Here is a 16,943-nt window from a genome sequence, read left to right as displayed (position 1 = left end):
CAATTATCCAAAACCTTTCTTGACTTTGCAGCTCTGAGAAGCACCGTTTGCAAACCTCCGACATGGACAATGATCCCAAGAGTCCCCAGCTCTCCTTCCTGCCCTCCATCTCCCTGGTCAACAGCCTCCCTGTCCGTCCGTCCTCCTGCGTCCGACTGGCTTCCTCTAGCCGAGACTGGAGTAAAGTGGCCATGGGAGGGCGCCGTATGGAGGATGTGGTGCAACCGGGTCGTCTTGTAGACCTGAATGCGGTGCCGTACGTGCCCAGGCCGCTGTCAGCCAGATTTCACGTCGGGCTGGCCTGCGACAGAGAAGCGGGGAGGCCCTTCCAGCGCCACTTGGAAAGGTGAGTTTCACGACTGCCTCTATTTTTGATTAACCCCTATTTATATAACCCCTAACCCGCTTAAAAAGATCTGTTAAAAAGAAAATGTTGAAGTATGTCAGAAGGATCAACGTACACATTTTGTTCTGAGCAATTTAAGTCACAAAATTTAATTAAAAAAAACAAGATATTATCTGTATTTATTCGTTTCAGGCAAGTGGACATGAAGCTACTTGCCAATCTTCTCTTCTGGCAAGATGTGACAGATTACGGAGCTGCAGAGGACCGTGCTGCCGATAGACTACTGCGCATGGGACACGCGTGGTCTATATTCAACAAGTTTATCATGGATGGGGGCATGTGGAACATAGGTATGTAATAGCTCTGTTGGTTGTACACTACTTCAATGCTCTGGAGGTCACAGGTGCAGCCCCACTTCAGTAAACGACTCCTTGGTTAACTTCTTAGATGTAAATTTACTGTTCTGCTCTGCCCTCTACTTGGTAGCCTCTTTCACGGATGGATCAGCCGGTGTTCTCATTGCAGCAGTCAAATATCAGTCGCCCTGGACAAAATGAAAAAGCGGCACTTGTTTTCAATAAATATTTACCCGATTGGAAACATATTTTTCGTTGTTGACTGCTAATGAACTATACTCTTCAAATATGTATCGATATTTACGATGTATTTTTTTAAAAGCTGTGAAAAAGAGGGCACTTTAAGGGTTCGGGTTTTTTTTTGAGGGGGGGGGGGGGACACCTTGTTCATCTGACATGGTCAGCTGCCAACCTTTGTAAAGGTGATAAACACCCTCTTTCATGCACTCCGTTTTCCCAATAACATGGCCTATCCCCCCTACCCCAACAGGTTTAGATCCTTATGAGAGAGACAACATCCACCGCCGACTCTTAATGACCAGTGACTTTGTGGAGGCGTCCACCTTCAACCGTGCCAAGGAATATGCAGTGTTGATGCTCCAGAGGGAATGGTTAATGTACCTGAAGGAGGACCTTAGGGAATTCTTACAGTAAGTCTTGACCAGAGCTGGGTCGTAGTGAGGTCGTCACAAGTCGGTCCCAAGTCCATCACCTGTCATCCAGTCTTAAGTCAAGTCATAAGATATTCAAGTGAGCTGTAATATGACAGCAATCCCAAGTCATTATTTATCCTGTACTACTTTTGACCTGATGAGTTTTAATGGAGTTGTGATTTGACTTGTGATGGACTGTATAACAGCAACTCTACTCTGAAATAAAACACCCCAATGGAATGCCTTTGTCAAAACTCATTGGAATAGCTTGTGATTTGAATTGGGATTGGAGGACTTGTGAGGAACTTGCAAGTACTTGTGGTGGACTCGACTACATCCCTTAAAGCTATAGTCCATCATTTGTAATTAGTGCATTTTGTTCGTTTGAAGCAACAAAAGTGTTCAAAATCTAATGAAGGATACTGAACAACTTACTTGATGAAGTTTCAGCTCAGCTTCAGCTTCATATTCCGAGAAAAACAGCATTCTAGGATCTCAATTTAAAATCAAAAGTTGCTAAATCATGTTTCAAATTGTTTTGAATTGCAGCTTTACGCGATGTTGCGCACTGATCCAACGAATTATAGCAACCGCGCGCGCCTGTGCGTCGTTCCAATGCTTGTGCGCGCTGCGCCGAATAACAAAACGAACTACTAATTTAAATTTTCCTACGGTGCTTCTTAAGAAGCACCGTTGGAAATGCCTTCTTTCATTGATTTCTTCAAAATGAGAGCTTGCCAGAAAGGATAATTTCACAGGGAGTTTAGTCCCCTTACTATCTTTCAACCAGTATGTTTTTCAACAATAATTACGCCGGTTACTTTTTTGGATAGCTGCAAATGATGGACTCGGGCTTTAAATGCCTGTTCATGTTTTGTTAGGAAGCCAGAGACAGTATACATTAACCCTTTGACACACATGCATGACAGGGCAGTCGTTAGCGCCCCCAAAAATATAATCTGTACATTATAATGCAAATAATCTGTGCACCAAAGTGTTCAAACAAAAAAGGTGTCCCCGGTACAGTGTAATGATACTGTATTACAGTTTAGCCCCTTCTGAGAGCTTTCGTGATAACATTCATGTTTCAGTGGCGCTGACATGGTGATCCACTTTTGAAAGTAATGATTTCTGCACCCCCCCCCCCCCCCACTGCACCTGCACTACCAAAGTGGAAAATTCATGTTTGTAAATCTGAAATATAAGAAGAGCCTAATTTAAAAATTCAAAATGATGATGCATGTCTGCGTTATAATATACATGCAAAACCATCATCTTTGCACATTCTGTGTATAGGTGTAGGGCCAGGCCCGAGGACAGGTTTTCCTCCAGAAGTTCCCACCGTTCATCTGCCAAATCCGCCGTTCTTGAGAAGGCACAGTCTAGTCGGTGAGTTAACAAATGTCACTTGACCTCTGACCTTATGATTTGGGACTGAAGATTTGTTGGTGCATTGGTAATTTATTCAAAGAAGAAAGGCTCCATTTTCACCACGTCAAGTTTGCTTTATATAGGGGAGCTTTTAAAAGAATTTTTTTTTGACAGTTGAAGGGAATAATGCAAAGGTATGTATTTAGAAAATGTAAAGTTCCGTTCCCCGTGCTCTTCAACAAATTCAATTTTTACTTAATTCGAAATTCGAAAAGTTATTCCAATAATTCAGTGACTGAACTTGGGCCAATTTTTTTCGGTCGATGTCTCATTCAAAAGTGAATAATTTCTGTATTGCTAGAAAACCAGCAATTTAGAAAAAAGGAATCTATTTTTCGGGATGAAACTCAAAACGAGCACAGGGTACCCAAGTTTAACACTCAGGGACTGCTAATATTTGCACTTTTCACTGTTAAAAAACTGAAGACTATTTTGATGTGGATCGAGATGTATGCCCTACTTGTTCATGCAGCACAGCTATAAATATTGTAATAGCAATCATGTATAGGATCTTAATCACATTGGCCAAAAAGGTAGTTTTAGACAATTTTTTTTTCTCATATCCATTTGCTGCTCTTCACAATAAGTGAGCTTATTTATAGATTTGTACTGCACAAGCATGAAACGCAAAGTAATGCAGATGAAAGTTTCCTTTACATAAATACACCAGCTGGCATCAGCAAGCGACATGATTGCGTAATGAGTGCGTAAACGGCAAGCATAAACCATACAATTTATCCTCGGAACATGGCTTCTCTTAAATGCATTTTACACTTTTACACATGTACTTGATCAATTTTTGTCTTATATTCTTTTACATGTAGAATTGTATACGCTGTGAATAATTATTTCAGATAACTGTTTTCTTTTACCAATTTCTCTGGTTATTTTTAGCCAAGTCCATTTTAGGTTAACTAGAGCCAGGTAAACGCAGTCTTGTCACATCGGTTTCAAATCTTGTTACAGTTCCATGTAGATATAGTGCCACTCATTCATATCATTTGTGTATACATGTATACAGGTATCTAACTAGCCTTTAGTCAAGTCCCACGGGCCTATACCCGGACCATCCGGACACATAACGCACCCCGGATGCTGGCACGTAAAAAGACTAGCACGAGCGGCGAAGCCGCGAGGGCCTTTACTATCTCGTGGAACTAATCACTTATTCATTTATTCACGTAAATATAAATCAATCAATATAAACCAATCATCTAACGGTGGTTGGCGGTTACCAGCAACAGCACCCGCTCCATGGCGCGCGTGCTGTCTAGCGCCAGCGGCAGATTTACGTTAGTAATTCTGCATTTTCATTGGTCAATTCACAATGGGTAAAGCATTATGCATGTCTACCAAATCGGTAGACAAATGTAAAGAAAAACATAAGCGTTCTCCACGAGATGGTAAAGGCCCTCGCTGCTTCGCCGCTCGTGCTAGTCTTTTTACGTGTCAGCATCCGGGGTGCGTCACGTGTCCGGGTAAGCGCGTGGGACTTGACTAAAGGCTAGTATCTAACAGGCGGATGTCCGACTTCATTTGCAGGAATCTGTTGCTGGGTGTATAGCAGAGGCGGCTGCTAATCATTGCTGCATTATAACGTGTGGCAAAAATGCAGTTGAGCAACTATGCATAAAGCGGGCATTCTAATACTAACAAAGAAAATAAATCACGCAAAATTCACAATCAAATAATTCACAAAACTAACAACATTCATTTCAGCTGGGATAAGTGTTGCCAGTTTGTGGCCTCATATTCTACATGAAAATGTGACGTATATTATTTTTAAATTGTCTAAGTATACATGGTATATGCCCATTCAGTATTTTTTATCGTTCATATTTCCTGACCATTGTAAGCATGCATATCTCTAAAAGATACCTTATCTGTAACAGATTTATCAGTATGACCGGAAATGAGTACCTTTTAGACAAAGAATTAATCTTCGAACCTTATAAACTTACCAAATTTTGTCTTCTTTCAGGAATATTCAAACTTTCATAAATATATTTCAAGCATACATCATGTACATGTACATGTACATGTATAAAAAGAGAAAGCCTCTTTTATGCTCTTTTCAATGAACTGAAAAACTTCCACGTTCAAGTTTATGACATCTAACTAATTTACGAAACCGTGTGGTGTATTTCAATTCAGTGATTTCCATTTTTCATTCAAGTCATATTTTTGTCTCATCCTTCGCAATGATTCATTCATCAGCTCCCTCCCTCTATGTGATGTTGTACACCATTCTCTCACACTGTCTCCATTATCACTCATAGACCAAGGTATTAAAACGACGATCCATCGTGGTAAAACAAATGTGCATGTTATCTTCACTGCATGAATCAATGTTGTTTTGTGAACCACACATAAATGTTGCATGTGTGTTACTGTAATTGGACTTGAGTCTGTTTGAAGCCACATTATCCAGAAACATTGTTTAGTTTTGTTGTTTTATGAAAAGTACGCACTGAACATAGACATCAAATGCACAGTAACTGAAACCGGCCGTTGGTGTAGCTACATAATGAACATGTACAGTTGTGTTTCATGGGTGAAACAGATATGTACATCTAGCTGTTATTGTCCAGTTTTAGACATGGCTAATATTCTCAGTTTTGTTGAATGTACTCATTTGTTTTAAGGTTAGAGATAATAAGGTGCAAGTTGCAGAAATTGTGAAACTCGGTTTTATGTGTCCGAGACTGCATTTGGTATCATTGCAGTTAATACGAACAAAGTTTGGATCATATGGCCAATCATGCCAATTGTAACCGGTACTAATAAAAAAAAAGGTGGTGTTAATTCATCCATGTCGAAAATGCAGTGTTCTCAATTTTTGCAACTTGAGCCTAGTTGTCTCAGACGCAGGAACATTTTACAACATGATTAATTCATTTTCATTATTCAACTGCTTCTTAGTTGTGTATTGTGCTGCTGCATTTATCTAATGCTGTTTTGTTCAGCATGCTGCTTCTGCAAATTTTTTTGCATGTGTTTGAGCGAGCTTTTGCATAGCTTTGCATCAGAAATAATACACTCACCCACGTGAAATTATTTTGAATTTGTCGATTATCAACTGAAATGGGAATAAAATGATGTTGCAGTTCGCTACATCTATAAACCCAACATTGAAAGTAGATGTGGTAGGTATTGTTTCTGATGCGACATACATACTTGTATGCTGCCATGGTATTATTTTGTGACTTTCCACTGTGCCAGTGGACAAATAAGTGCTTATTCCAGATGATCTTTTCCAGTATTTGCCAGTTGTGCATTTACTTTTGCAAGTTGTATTACTACCAAGGTGAAAATTCCAGTTGAAACCAGTTGAACTGGAAATTAGTGACTGGTTTGGAACTGGTTTGACTGGTTTAAAACTGGTTATACCAGTTCCAGCCAGTTCATCCAGTTCAAAACCAGTCACCAATGTCCAGTTTAACTTACACCAGTTGAAGCCAGTTGAAACAGTTGAACTGGGTCCAATTTCACGTTGCTGCTAAGCACAAACATTTACTTAGCACAAAAAAGTCTGGCTTATAAAAGCAGGTTATCAGCCAAAACTCCTTGTGATTTTGATGCTAAGCAAACAACAGCTGAATACTAATCACGAGCAATATACATCACGACACATGGTGTTTATGCGGGTAACCTGCTTTTATAAGCCAGACTTTTTTTGTGCTAAGCAAATTTTTGTGCTTAGCAGCGCCGTGAAATTGGCCCCTGCTTTCAACTGGAATTTTTACCTGGGATATATACAATCCTACAAGTAGCCTTTGCTGCATTAGTAGCCCGGTTACATGTGAGGAATTGACATTGTAAAATTGTCCACTGGGATAAGCTCTTAATGGTCCACTCACTGCTGCTTGCTTCATTCTTGGTTGTTTTATCTCTCTCCTTCCTGGCCTTGTGTTTTGTAGTGATGAGGACAGTTACAGTGAGGAAACAGAGTCCAGCGATCATGATGATAGCAGGTGAAATGATTGCTGCAGTTTGTTCCCCGTACCCCTTCACTCACCCCCTCCCCCAACCCCACCTGGCACAATCTTCCGGAGTTCATGTCCAAACAGCAGGCAACAATTATGTGTTGTCTATTGGAGAGAAAAATCTACAATGCTAGTGCTACAGAGTACTAGTGTGAAGTATGAAGTCGGTTGACAAAACCACTTGCCTTTCAAATTAAAAGAAAATAGTGCTGGGCATTGTGAAAACAGCTGCCTTGTGTTTTTACAGTGTCATTTTTAACTGGATCAATTTGCATGACAACTCTTAATATGGTTCTGAACATACGCATTTTGTACTTCTGTTACCATGAAAATAGATGTAGGTAAAGTATAACAATATTGTATCGCAGCCTAGCCCTGTTCCTGTGTCCTGTCCCCATGAATATGCTTGAAGGCCATGATGAGCCATGTTTATCACACATTTAGGTTATGAGTTAAATGTATCCCATGAGTACAAGTGGAAAACAGAATATCCAAATGTCTCAAGGCCAAAAACTGAGTGGTACATGGAACACAGATACACTTCATGTTTTTCGTGCTCCACAAGCGAGAGTAAGATAACAAATTTATCTTCAAGCAAACTTGACGCACAGTACAGATGCGAAGTGTACGCTGTTGTAACATTTCAGCTGTTATTCATAAGATGGAATTTTGCATCGGGGTGATGTAGATCAATATTAGGTTTTGCCCTTCACCGACCTTTAAACACTGTATACTTGGTGGTGTAACAAAAAATCAATTGTGTGGGACTCAAACCCACGACCTCCTGCTTTCTATAGTGCAGACGTCTAACCACTCGACCACCGAGATTCAAAATTTGAGATTCAGATTTGAACCAGCTAACCGATCCTGTAAGCTCAGTTTCTGCACTAGAAAGCAGGAGGTTGTGGGTTCGAGTCCCACCCGAGTGATTTTTTCCAACTTTCACTCGAGAGGTAACACACTGAGTATACGGTGTTTAAAGATCGGTGAAGGGCAAAACCTAATATTGATTTCAGCTGTTATCCCAAACCTGTGTACCTCAGAATACTGGTAGCACGATACGTGCAGTGCGATGCCATGGATTGACCAATCAGAATTCAGAATTCAAGTTTGCTTGAAGATGAAATAAGATAAACCATCACTGAATGTGGCCTCGAAAGTAAAAAAAAAAACACCCCACAACAAACGATGGAATGAGTTGGTCTGTTGTAAAGTTAATCATGCTTTTGGCAGTGGAGTGGGAAAGCATATAACTGCACGACAGGTTTCTTAATAAAACATTTGTTACGGCAAGGATTTAATTCACAAGATAAAGTAGATGATGGACATGTTTGAGCATCAAGTTGTTCTGTAATCTACATCATGACAAATATACGGTTGTTTCATTCACTGATGGTATATCATATGATGCCAGTATGGCACTCTTGTCTTGAAGAGAATGATTGAAACTAATCTAGTTGCTGTCTTGAGATTAACCCCAAAATTTGACTGAGCGCAGTGATTTTTTTTTCTAAAAGTTGGACAATACCTTTTAAGAAATTCATTTCTAATTTTGTGTAATCGACACGAAGAAGAGTTCAGACAAAAGTTCTGGTTTTGACTTCAACTTTAAAAAATGCGTGATGATTTATACTAACTCTTTACACGTAGAACTATATTACTTGCATTTACAGCATGCTTGCATGTCAAAATCATTTGTAGACGAATCTATCTTTACGGACCTTTAGTAGACGTAATTTTTTTTACAGTGTTGCCTGATGAGGGCTTACGAAAAACAGTTTCACAAGCTTGCTCGGTTAATTGGGACTAGAACCCAAGACTTTAAGAGCAAATATCAATATCCCCAGCAAACTCGGATTTCGAGCAGTAAGACATGTGCACTTGTAATCAGTAAGTCGTGGGTTCGAGTCCCACCGATATAAGCTTATGAATGATTTTTGCAAGCCCTTGGACAACACTGAGTATATATTGTTATTGAAGTTACGTTGGTGAATGGCTTACCCAGTTGGCATGGTTGGGTTTGACCAGTTTACCTGCTGAATAATTGATAAGGACTGACTTCTTTCTGCATATTGAAATGCTTGTAACAGCACAACTGATGCAAAAAATGTTGGTACTAATGCATTATATGAATAAAGATATAGCTTGCAGTTTCCTCAACTGTGTAGGGCCGTAGGTGACTGTTTACTTCTAAACATGTTAACAGTATGTACACCGGAACACTATCACTTGCTTGCTTTGAAATGATTTTGATTTTACCTGGGTACGGTACATCGTTGGTCATAACTTGATTCATTGGTTGAAGTATAAAAAGACTTATTTTTATTTCAGTTTTTTTTTTGCATGTCACAACTTGAGCAGCGTTGAGAAGAACGTGTTTTCTCAGTTGGTTTGCTGTTCCCACTTTGTATAACATTGTTGCACGTGCATGGTGTTGTAATCTGATTTCAGAATTGTTCTTTAGTAGCCTTGGAAAAAGGAAGTTTTAAAACATTGGCATATGTTGTTGTACATTCCCTGCTTTCAGTTCAGACCGAGTCTTGTGCTAAGACACGTCAACAAGATTACTGTATTTTTTGTATTTTTGTATTGACTCATGTTTTGAAAACCACTTTGGTTGGGCATGGTTTGCAGTGGTATTCTACATGTATTTGCATGCTGTTGCAGTGATATCCTATTTGCATGTGTTTCGTTTTCTCTGCTGTGTGCCTTCTTAACAAAAATATATCATCACAAATAATCGCAAAGGCAAGGAACTGTTAGATATACATGTAACTCAAACTTTGTTCTTTTTTAATAGTACCCCAACGAAAATACCCAAACGCCAGCCGCGTAGCCAGCGCCGTCAGTCCAAGGCCGGCCAAGCCCGTCAGAAGAGTCGAGAGCTCAGCCCTGCCTCCAAGAAGAAAGCCCAGCAGAAGAAACGCAAGGAGCAGCTAGCCATGCAGAAGAAACTGCTCCGGCAGGTCAAGAAAGCAAGAGCCGAGGCCAAGAAGAAACCGGGGGTGAAATTTCAGACCGACCAGGACCAGGGGAAAGGGGACGGGGCGCGGGCTGGGGGGAACAAGGGGACCGGGGGCAAGGGGAAGGAGGAACAAGGGGGCACCGTGCCACAGATACAGACCTACCAGCCGCCGGATGTGAAAGTGTCAGAAGAGAGCAGAGAGGATGCCACCTTCAAGAAAATGGCCAAGAACAAACAGTAATAACAATTCAATCATGTATTGTGAATCTTTAGTACAACATTAGGTTGGGCAAAGAAAGTAACTTTGTAGCAGTATTTAACCCTACAATGCAAACATAAATTCTGTGCCAAGTTGTCCTTGCAGTTAAAATCAATCGAGTGACTGTTTTCAACCTGTATGAATTCCCAGCCCACATAAAGCAGGATTGACTGGCTGGGACTGATTAAGTAACTTGATACAGCTATGCTTTGACTCCCAGGTGAGTGATAAAACAGCAGTGACCACAACTTGCCTGCTTTGTCTGTTGACCCAGTGTGACTAGACGCAGTGCTTGCTTGACATATGATCTGACTGCTGGTGACTAGCCTTTGTTAAAAGTTTAGCAGGGGAAGTGGAAGTGAAGTTTGACTGTCCGTGACTGCTTAAATAGCAGGAGGGTTCTTGTAACCTGCACATCTTTTTGTCTTAATCACTTTGACAATAGCCCTCAAATACAACGAAGAATGTAAACATGTCCCCTTTTCCACACAACTACCATAGTCAATTTTAAGCATACCTTAATAATAAGTTCAACCTTTGCTATAATAGATGCTGCTGATTTTTAAGAGTCTCGTGAAGAAAAAAAAGTATTTACTTTATTGTCTATTCGTTGTGTGAAGGCTGATGAACTTGTTCAAGAATTACATGCAAGAGATTGAAGGCAAGGAGAACCTGAGTGCATTCAACATGTACTTTGACATCGAGGCAGCGCTTCGTCTTCCAGACGCCCACGCTGAGAAGCGATACAACCTCTCAAGACAGATCTGCAACACCTATTTTGATCCCTCTTCAAAGAAGTAAGAATTCTTCTGCTGTGCAGTCTTTTTTTCTTTTTATAAATATTGGTTGACACTTTTTTTGCTAGACCTGACTTATTCATGTCGAACAAAAAATGAGAAAATGTCAATGCCCTCATAATCTTATTGTCGCTATGCAATTTAAAGGGCCCATGCAATATAATTTTTTTGTTTAATGCAATCTTTGAAAATGCACCTTTGTATCACTTTTAACCTTATTTTAAATTTTTTCGTTTTGCCATTTTCAAGGGTATTTTGGTGCCTTTTTATTTTTTATGCTAATGTGTATTTCCATATTCATGAGCAAAACTGTGATGTCATTCCGGGCAGAAACCTCAGTGTTACAAGCCATTTCAGCACAAAAGTTGGTAGAATTTTGGATATTTTGCTGTCATAAATGTTCTATTCTCTGGTGATTTGTTGTGTAAGTACATGGCAGTAGGGCAATAAGCAACCCTTTCCATGCTTTCTCACAAATGTTTTCAATGAGCAAATTTTGGGTTCACAATTTGAACAGAAATCCCCTAAACTGAACAGTGTCTTTCTAAAATGACATCACAGCTACAACACCCTCCGTTGGCTTGAAAAGCATGGACAATTTTAAATGTTTAAAGAAGTGCACTTTTCAATAAAATTATCGAAAGGGGATATCAAATAGTTTTCATACATTTAAGAGGAGTAGAAAGTTAAGCAAAATGTGTTCCTGAGAATTTTTTTTATCGCATTGACCCTTTATAGTGCCTCCTCCCTTCTAGTTTGATTGGTGAGTTTGCCCAGTATTCTTAAAATGGCTTCCTCCTAAACTGTGTTGTGATGACTCTTGTCTAGGGCTGTAGATTTATCCCACGACATCTTGAATCGTCTGAGTAGCGAGGGAGACAGACCCAACGTCAAGACCTTAGAGGCAGCCCAGAAACATGCCATTCCCAAGCTGGAACAGGTCTTCAGTAACTTCTGGATTGTAAGTTGACTTCTGTATGTTCTTACCCTTGATTTTCCTTCTTACCATGGTATCCACTCAGGAAACTGATTCTGTTAACTCTAAGTCAATTTTTGTTGGTTGCTGTCGTGATTTAATTATGATGAGTTAATTGTAATCTTTCAGAAGCTAACAGTTAAGTGTGGCATACAGTTGGTAGAAAATGAAAATTGTCAAGAGATACATGTAGTCTAAAACTGGAAATTGCGTTAAAGATCTTCAAACGATTATTGTTTTATGTGATCCTGTCACGTTTTGACAAGACCCCATCTTAGAATTAGTACCTGTTAAAAAATTTCAAAAATAACATTCCCTCTTAAATGCGTGAGGGAAAAGGAGACAAGGACAATTCCGTTCTGCAGCATTGAAGAGACACACCTAATGTGTTAGATAGTTGATGATTTTGGAGGCAGTGTTGTAGTCGAGACCATCACAAGACCAGACACAAGACCAGCACAAGACCATTCACAAGTCCAGCCACAAGTAACAGGGCACGAACAGTAACAAAGGAATGCCTTTGTTGCAGTTCATTTGAATAGCTTGTGACCTGAGGTCTTGTGATGGTCTTGTGATGGTCTTGCAAAGTCTCGACCACAACACTGTTTTAGGAAGCACCTTTTTTTTTAACAGGTAAGGCAAGAGGTGGACACATAGTACTCAGGTGCATTTCTTAGGTACATCATTCTTTTGGTGACTCCATCCATGTTCTGGTGACAATTTAACAAACCATTGAATCCCCCCGCAACAGATTTACCGTTCCACTGTCTATCAGACTGAGGCAGACAGTGCTGGTAAGACTTACCTCACTACCGATGAGGTACAGATGCTGATGGTTCTTACTTCAAAGGTATTCAAGAGAGAAAAGCTCTGTCACCTGTCACCGCATACCATTGATCTTATGGCAGACTTAGAGTATACGGGCATTTAGTATGAAAGACACAAGAGTCATATGCTGCCCTTAAAACAGGATCTTTACAATTTCAGTAAAATTACTGCTTTAAGAATATTACAAAAGATCAGTGACTTTTTTCTGAGACACAGTCGAGTCGGGGTGGAGAGGGGCTGTGTATGGTCTCTGTGCGCCAAAACAAGAGTGCTTTTTTACCACTTTTGAGAGCACTGTGGATAGGACACTGCGTGTGCGTACTGGTTTGCACTCGTTGTAGTGCGAAGTACACACAATTTGTTTCTCCTCTATATGTGCACAAAGCCATAATGTCTTTGCGTGAGCGTCATCAGGCGTTGTTGGCAATGCATTCGAATGTTTCTCCCGATGGTCTCTCTCAACTCTTCTTTTCTTGCCGGTGAGGGGGCACTTGTACGCAGAGCCCATACATCATGTTTTCATTTATGACAACTTTTGGCATGGGAGCAATAAGGGGAAAAAAATTTGACACTGTAACTAAAAAGTTAAGTAAAATTCAGTAAAAGAAACTCCTTCAGAATTTTAAAATTTGCTTCATTTCTGACACTGTATCCTCCTGGTGTCAAATTTCAATAAAAAAAACCCACAAAACTTTTTCAGAGTAAGTAAAACTGGCAAGACATGGACTCTTGTGTTTTGGAACGCTTTCATAAAGTCATTTCGTTTAAAACAGCTGCATCTGTTGTACTCTTGTTGGCACTGTCGCACCATTTTTCATTGTGCACTTTTCGATACATACATGTATGAGTTGCAACATAATACATGTAGACTTCATTAGAAACAGTGTTCGTCAACAATATGTGTGATTTTGTCTGTGTATCGGAAAATGTTTTACATGTTTTAGGTAATGTAATACAAAAATGTATACATTACAAATAAATACATCAACAATTGAACTTCATTTTGAAGTTGATGCCTTGCATACAGCAACTACTAAAGGAAGTAGAAGTTTTCCCTTGGTTCTGGTAGGCCCAAAACTTGTCGCTTACACTTAATGTTTAAAATACATGTTAATGTCAATTTGCAACATCACTGACGATTATTCATACTCCTGTAGATCATTGTTAAAGATAATATAATTGATAATGCGTGTATACATGAAGAATTATATAAAGTTATGATGACACCTATACACATAATTCACTTTAAAAACAGTCACCACTGTTGAAGCACTAGTTAAAATCGAAGGGGACAACCACAAACTATGTACCATATACATTGTTTGTACAACTGGATGTGTAATAGGTTTGCATAGTTACTGCAAACAAACTTTGTTGTGGTTCAAATCATGGCACAATAGATAGAATTAGATAAGATCAGCTTGTTTGAATGTTTGTTGCCACCATTGTAGTTTTCTGTGACCATAAGTAATTGTAATTTGAGTTTTGGACTTGGTCCACGACAGTCATATTTACCATACTGGTCAACACCATAAATTCATCAGATTGTGGTGAGTATATGCCCATGGTTGCCTAACTACTTTGGCAACATATTGAATCATTGTCAAGGTCATTTCCAGGAAAGTGAAGTTTCAAGTGTTTAAGGTTATCTCTGAAGTTAATAGTTCACAGGTCTCTTGCGTGCTACGTACCTGTACATCTTGTCAAGTCCAGTGTCAATACTCGGGGAAAGTCCCAAGTCATACGGGCTCAAGTGTCAAGGGTGGAATTGATTCTCAAATTTTGAGACTTGGCCAGCCAACCCTGCCAGGGTGGTCGATGAATTTCATACACAGTAGGTAGTTGGTCTCATTTCAAAAGTTGAAGTTCCATTTGAACCAAACTGGGTCATAGATGCAACATGGGAACCTTCACGAGATAATGATGTCAAAGGTCACTCACACCAAGGTCAAAGGTCACTCTTTAAAGATAGTCGCAAAAGCAGGCGAGACGCGCAGTTCGAGAAATGACTTGTTATGTAAAGAAGACATCCATTTTAATATTGGGTGTTACCATTCACGAATACCACAAATGTCCAACAGCACTAAGTATATATGCTTTGTTTATAAACAAAATCTTAAAACATACTTTCGTTTTTTAAGATGGATGTTCCAAAGTCAGATATTTAATTCTTAATGTCAGCTGCACCTGTAGTATACTACTGTCATATACTACTGTCATTGTAATTTTAGAAGCCTCATTGCTTATTATAGACCATCACTCTTTTCACTTCATCCTCATTGCCATCTTGTCATTTGCCTTCCCCCTCCCCTCCCTTCCCCCTCCCCTTCTATACACACTTTATCCCCTTACCTAGGCCCACACAGAGTCTATGGATGACCAGGGTGGAGGGGGCGGCGACTCCAAATTTGACCAGGCCCTGAGGTCGGGAAGCACGCAAAGCTTGGTGCTCGCCTGGAAAAGGCGTAGACGCGGCAAGGGTCCGGTAAGACTACCAGTTTGTGATTCAGGCTTGGAGTGGGTTTGCAGTGAGTTTTGGAGTCCTTCATTCACACTGGACTGTATTCAACAGAACAGCACAAATCCCCCAACTGAAGATAGTCATTTTCAAAATGTAAAGGGGACAAGGATCGAGTGTGCTGTTTGAGAAACATTCAGAAAATGCCAGTCATGAATTACAGAATCGCAATGGCATTGGCATAGTTGTGATCGATTGCAAGTCATCACAAGTAATCACAAGTCATCACAAGCCATCACAAGTCAGTCACACATCATCCAGTCTCGATTCAAGAAACAATTATTCTAAGTCATTGCTCATCCGTTGTAATTACTAGTGAACACTTGTGATTGACTTGACTACTCGCTCTGTATAGGCTCATGGAATCAATTCCTGAGTAGTGTTCATCCTCTCACATGTCATTCAAAGATAAGGGGTTGTTAAAGTGGATGGGTAGATTTAAGGTGCAGTAGGCAAGGAAGGGGACAAAGATTGTTTTCTCCTGAGTAAGGATGGGAATGTTTTTTATTGCATTTGTGGATTGTCCATGTCCGGTAAGCAAAGATACAATGAGTATCATATACATCATACAATTCATTTTCCAGTTTCGCATGTCACTCATCAGCAACCTATTTTTCAAAACATCTTGCACAGTTGTTATTATTGTGTTGTGTTTTCTATGTGCAGTCATATATTTGCAATCATTTATACTCAGTCTTCTTGTCATCAGTTGCTTAAAAGTATCATTGACACAAACAAAAAAAGTGTTTCATGTGTTACCTGATCATCTGCCACTCAATTTTGCTGTGCTAAGTATAAATGAAGATCAGAATTTCATTTACAAAATTTTGTTCGGCTGAAAGAATAACACATCATCATTGGGATATATGAAACAGGTTGTTTGAGTTGCATTCGTTTGGAAGCATTATTCTGGAGAACAATTTCACGGAACAGCTTCACAGAAAATACTGTTTAGCAAATTGATGTGTTGAGCAGGGCCCAATTTCATAGTGCTGCTTAAGCGTTAGCAGAAAATTTGTGCTTACTATAGCAGAAAATCATGCTGCTGTTTAAGCACTATTTCATGGCGTGGATGTGCTAACGGTTGCACTTGCATGGAGATTTCCATTGTTACGCACGTCACTGATTTAAGCAACTTTTTCCTCTGAGGTTAATAAGCATGCTGTTGCTGTGCTTAGTCCTTACGGTCTCTATGAAATATATGGAGGCTCGGTAAGCACAAAATTGGCTGTTAAGCAGCGCTATGAAATTGAGCCCAGAAGTCATCCGAGAATCTGTCACAAGTAACAAACAGCACATGGCATTATTGATATCTCTGCTGAGCAAATAGTGTCTGTGCTTAGCGGCTCTTGATTTCTGTGTCGTGACTCCCTAACCTTTGACCTCAACCTCCTAAACCCCCCCCCCCCCCCCCAGCACTCTGGCCAGCAGATGCCTACATCCCAGGATAAGAATGAGTTCCAGTCCTTCCTGCTCAAGTCAGCCAGGGGAGTGCCTCCTGCGAAGATGATGTACTTCCACCGATACCTGATGGAGTACGGGGACAAAGACCAAATGCCGCTACTGGAGAAGGATCTGGTCTTCTATCTGGAAGTACAGAGGTTTAAGGTATGTCCAAATAAGGCTGCGACAGAATGACTCGGGTACGGCTAGCAATACACATGTGCCTATTGAAGTGGTTTAGCCACATCCCATGGACAAGTGGTTACCACGAGCCATAGCCAAGTAATGCGGACAAGGCTTAAAGCTTGTTTGTTTTGGGTGGTGTATTGTAGGAGGTTTTAAAGAGGGGTTTGGCCTTAACTAGTCAATAGCCCATAGTAATTTT

At 40.1% G+C, this 16,943-nt stretch overlaps 1 protein-coding gene across 5 annotated transcripts in view; it reads left to right on the top strand.

The window, feature by feature from the left end:
* Positions 1-16,943, top strand: part of LOC119740369 — a 41,125-nt gene that overhangs the window by 16,070 nt on the left and 8,112 nt on the right. For 2 of the 5 annotated variants that reach the window (XM_038215639.1, XM_038215643.1), the window contains exons 10-20: positions 32-346; positions 539-696; positions 1,193-1,352; positions 2,652-2,744; positions 3,681-3,710; positions 6,707-6,760; positions 9,573-9,974; positions 10,617-10,793; positions 11,622-11,754; positions 14,954-15,082; positions 16,532-16,723. In XM_038215639.1, the coding sequence (XP_038071567.1) occupies positions 32-346; positions 539-696; positions 1,193-1,352; positions 2,652-2,744; positions 3,681-3,710; positions 6,707-6,760; positions 9,573-9,974; positions 10,617-10,793; positions 11,622-11,754; positions 14,954-15,082; positions 16,532-16,723 (1,843 nt within the window). The remainder of the gene's footprint in view (positions 1-31; positions 347-538; positions 697-1,192; positions 1,353-2,651; positions 2,745-3,680; positions 3,711-6,706; positions 6,761-9,572; positions 9,975-10,616; positions 10,794-11,621; positions 11,755-14,953; positions 15,083-16,531; positions 16,724-16,943) is intronic. The other 3 variants (XM_038215640.1, XM_038215641.1, XM_038215642.1) reach the window with 3 other exon arrangements.

Source organism: Patiria miniata, unplaced genomic scaffold, assembly GCF_015706575.1.
Source record: "Patiria miniata isolate m_02_andy unplaced genomic scaffold, ASM1570657v1 HiC_scaffold_5, whole genome shotgun sequence".
In the NCBI taxonomy this organism is placed as follows: domain Eukaryota; kingdom Metazoa; phylum Echinodermata; class Asteroidea; order Valvatida; family Asterinidae; genus Patiria; species Patiria miniata.
The sequence above is the reverse complement of the archived record's forward strand: the minus strand, read 5'-3'. Positions and strand labels throughout refer to the sequence as shown.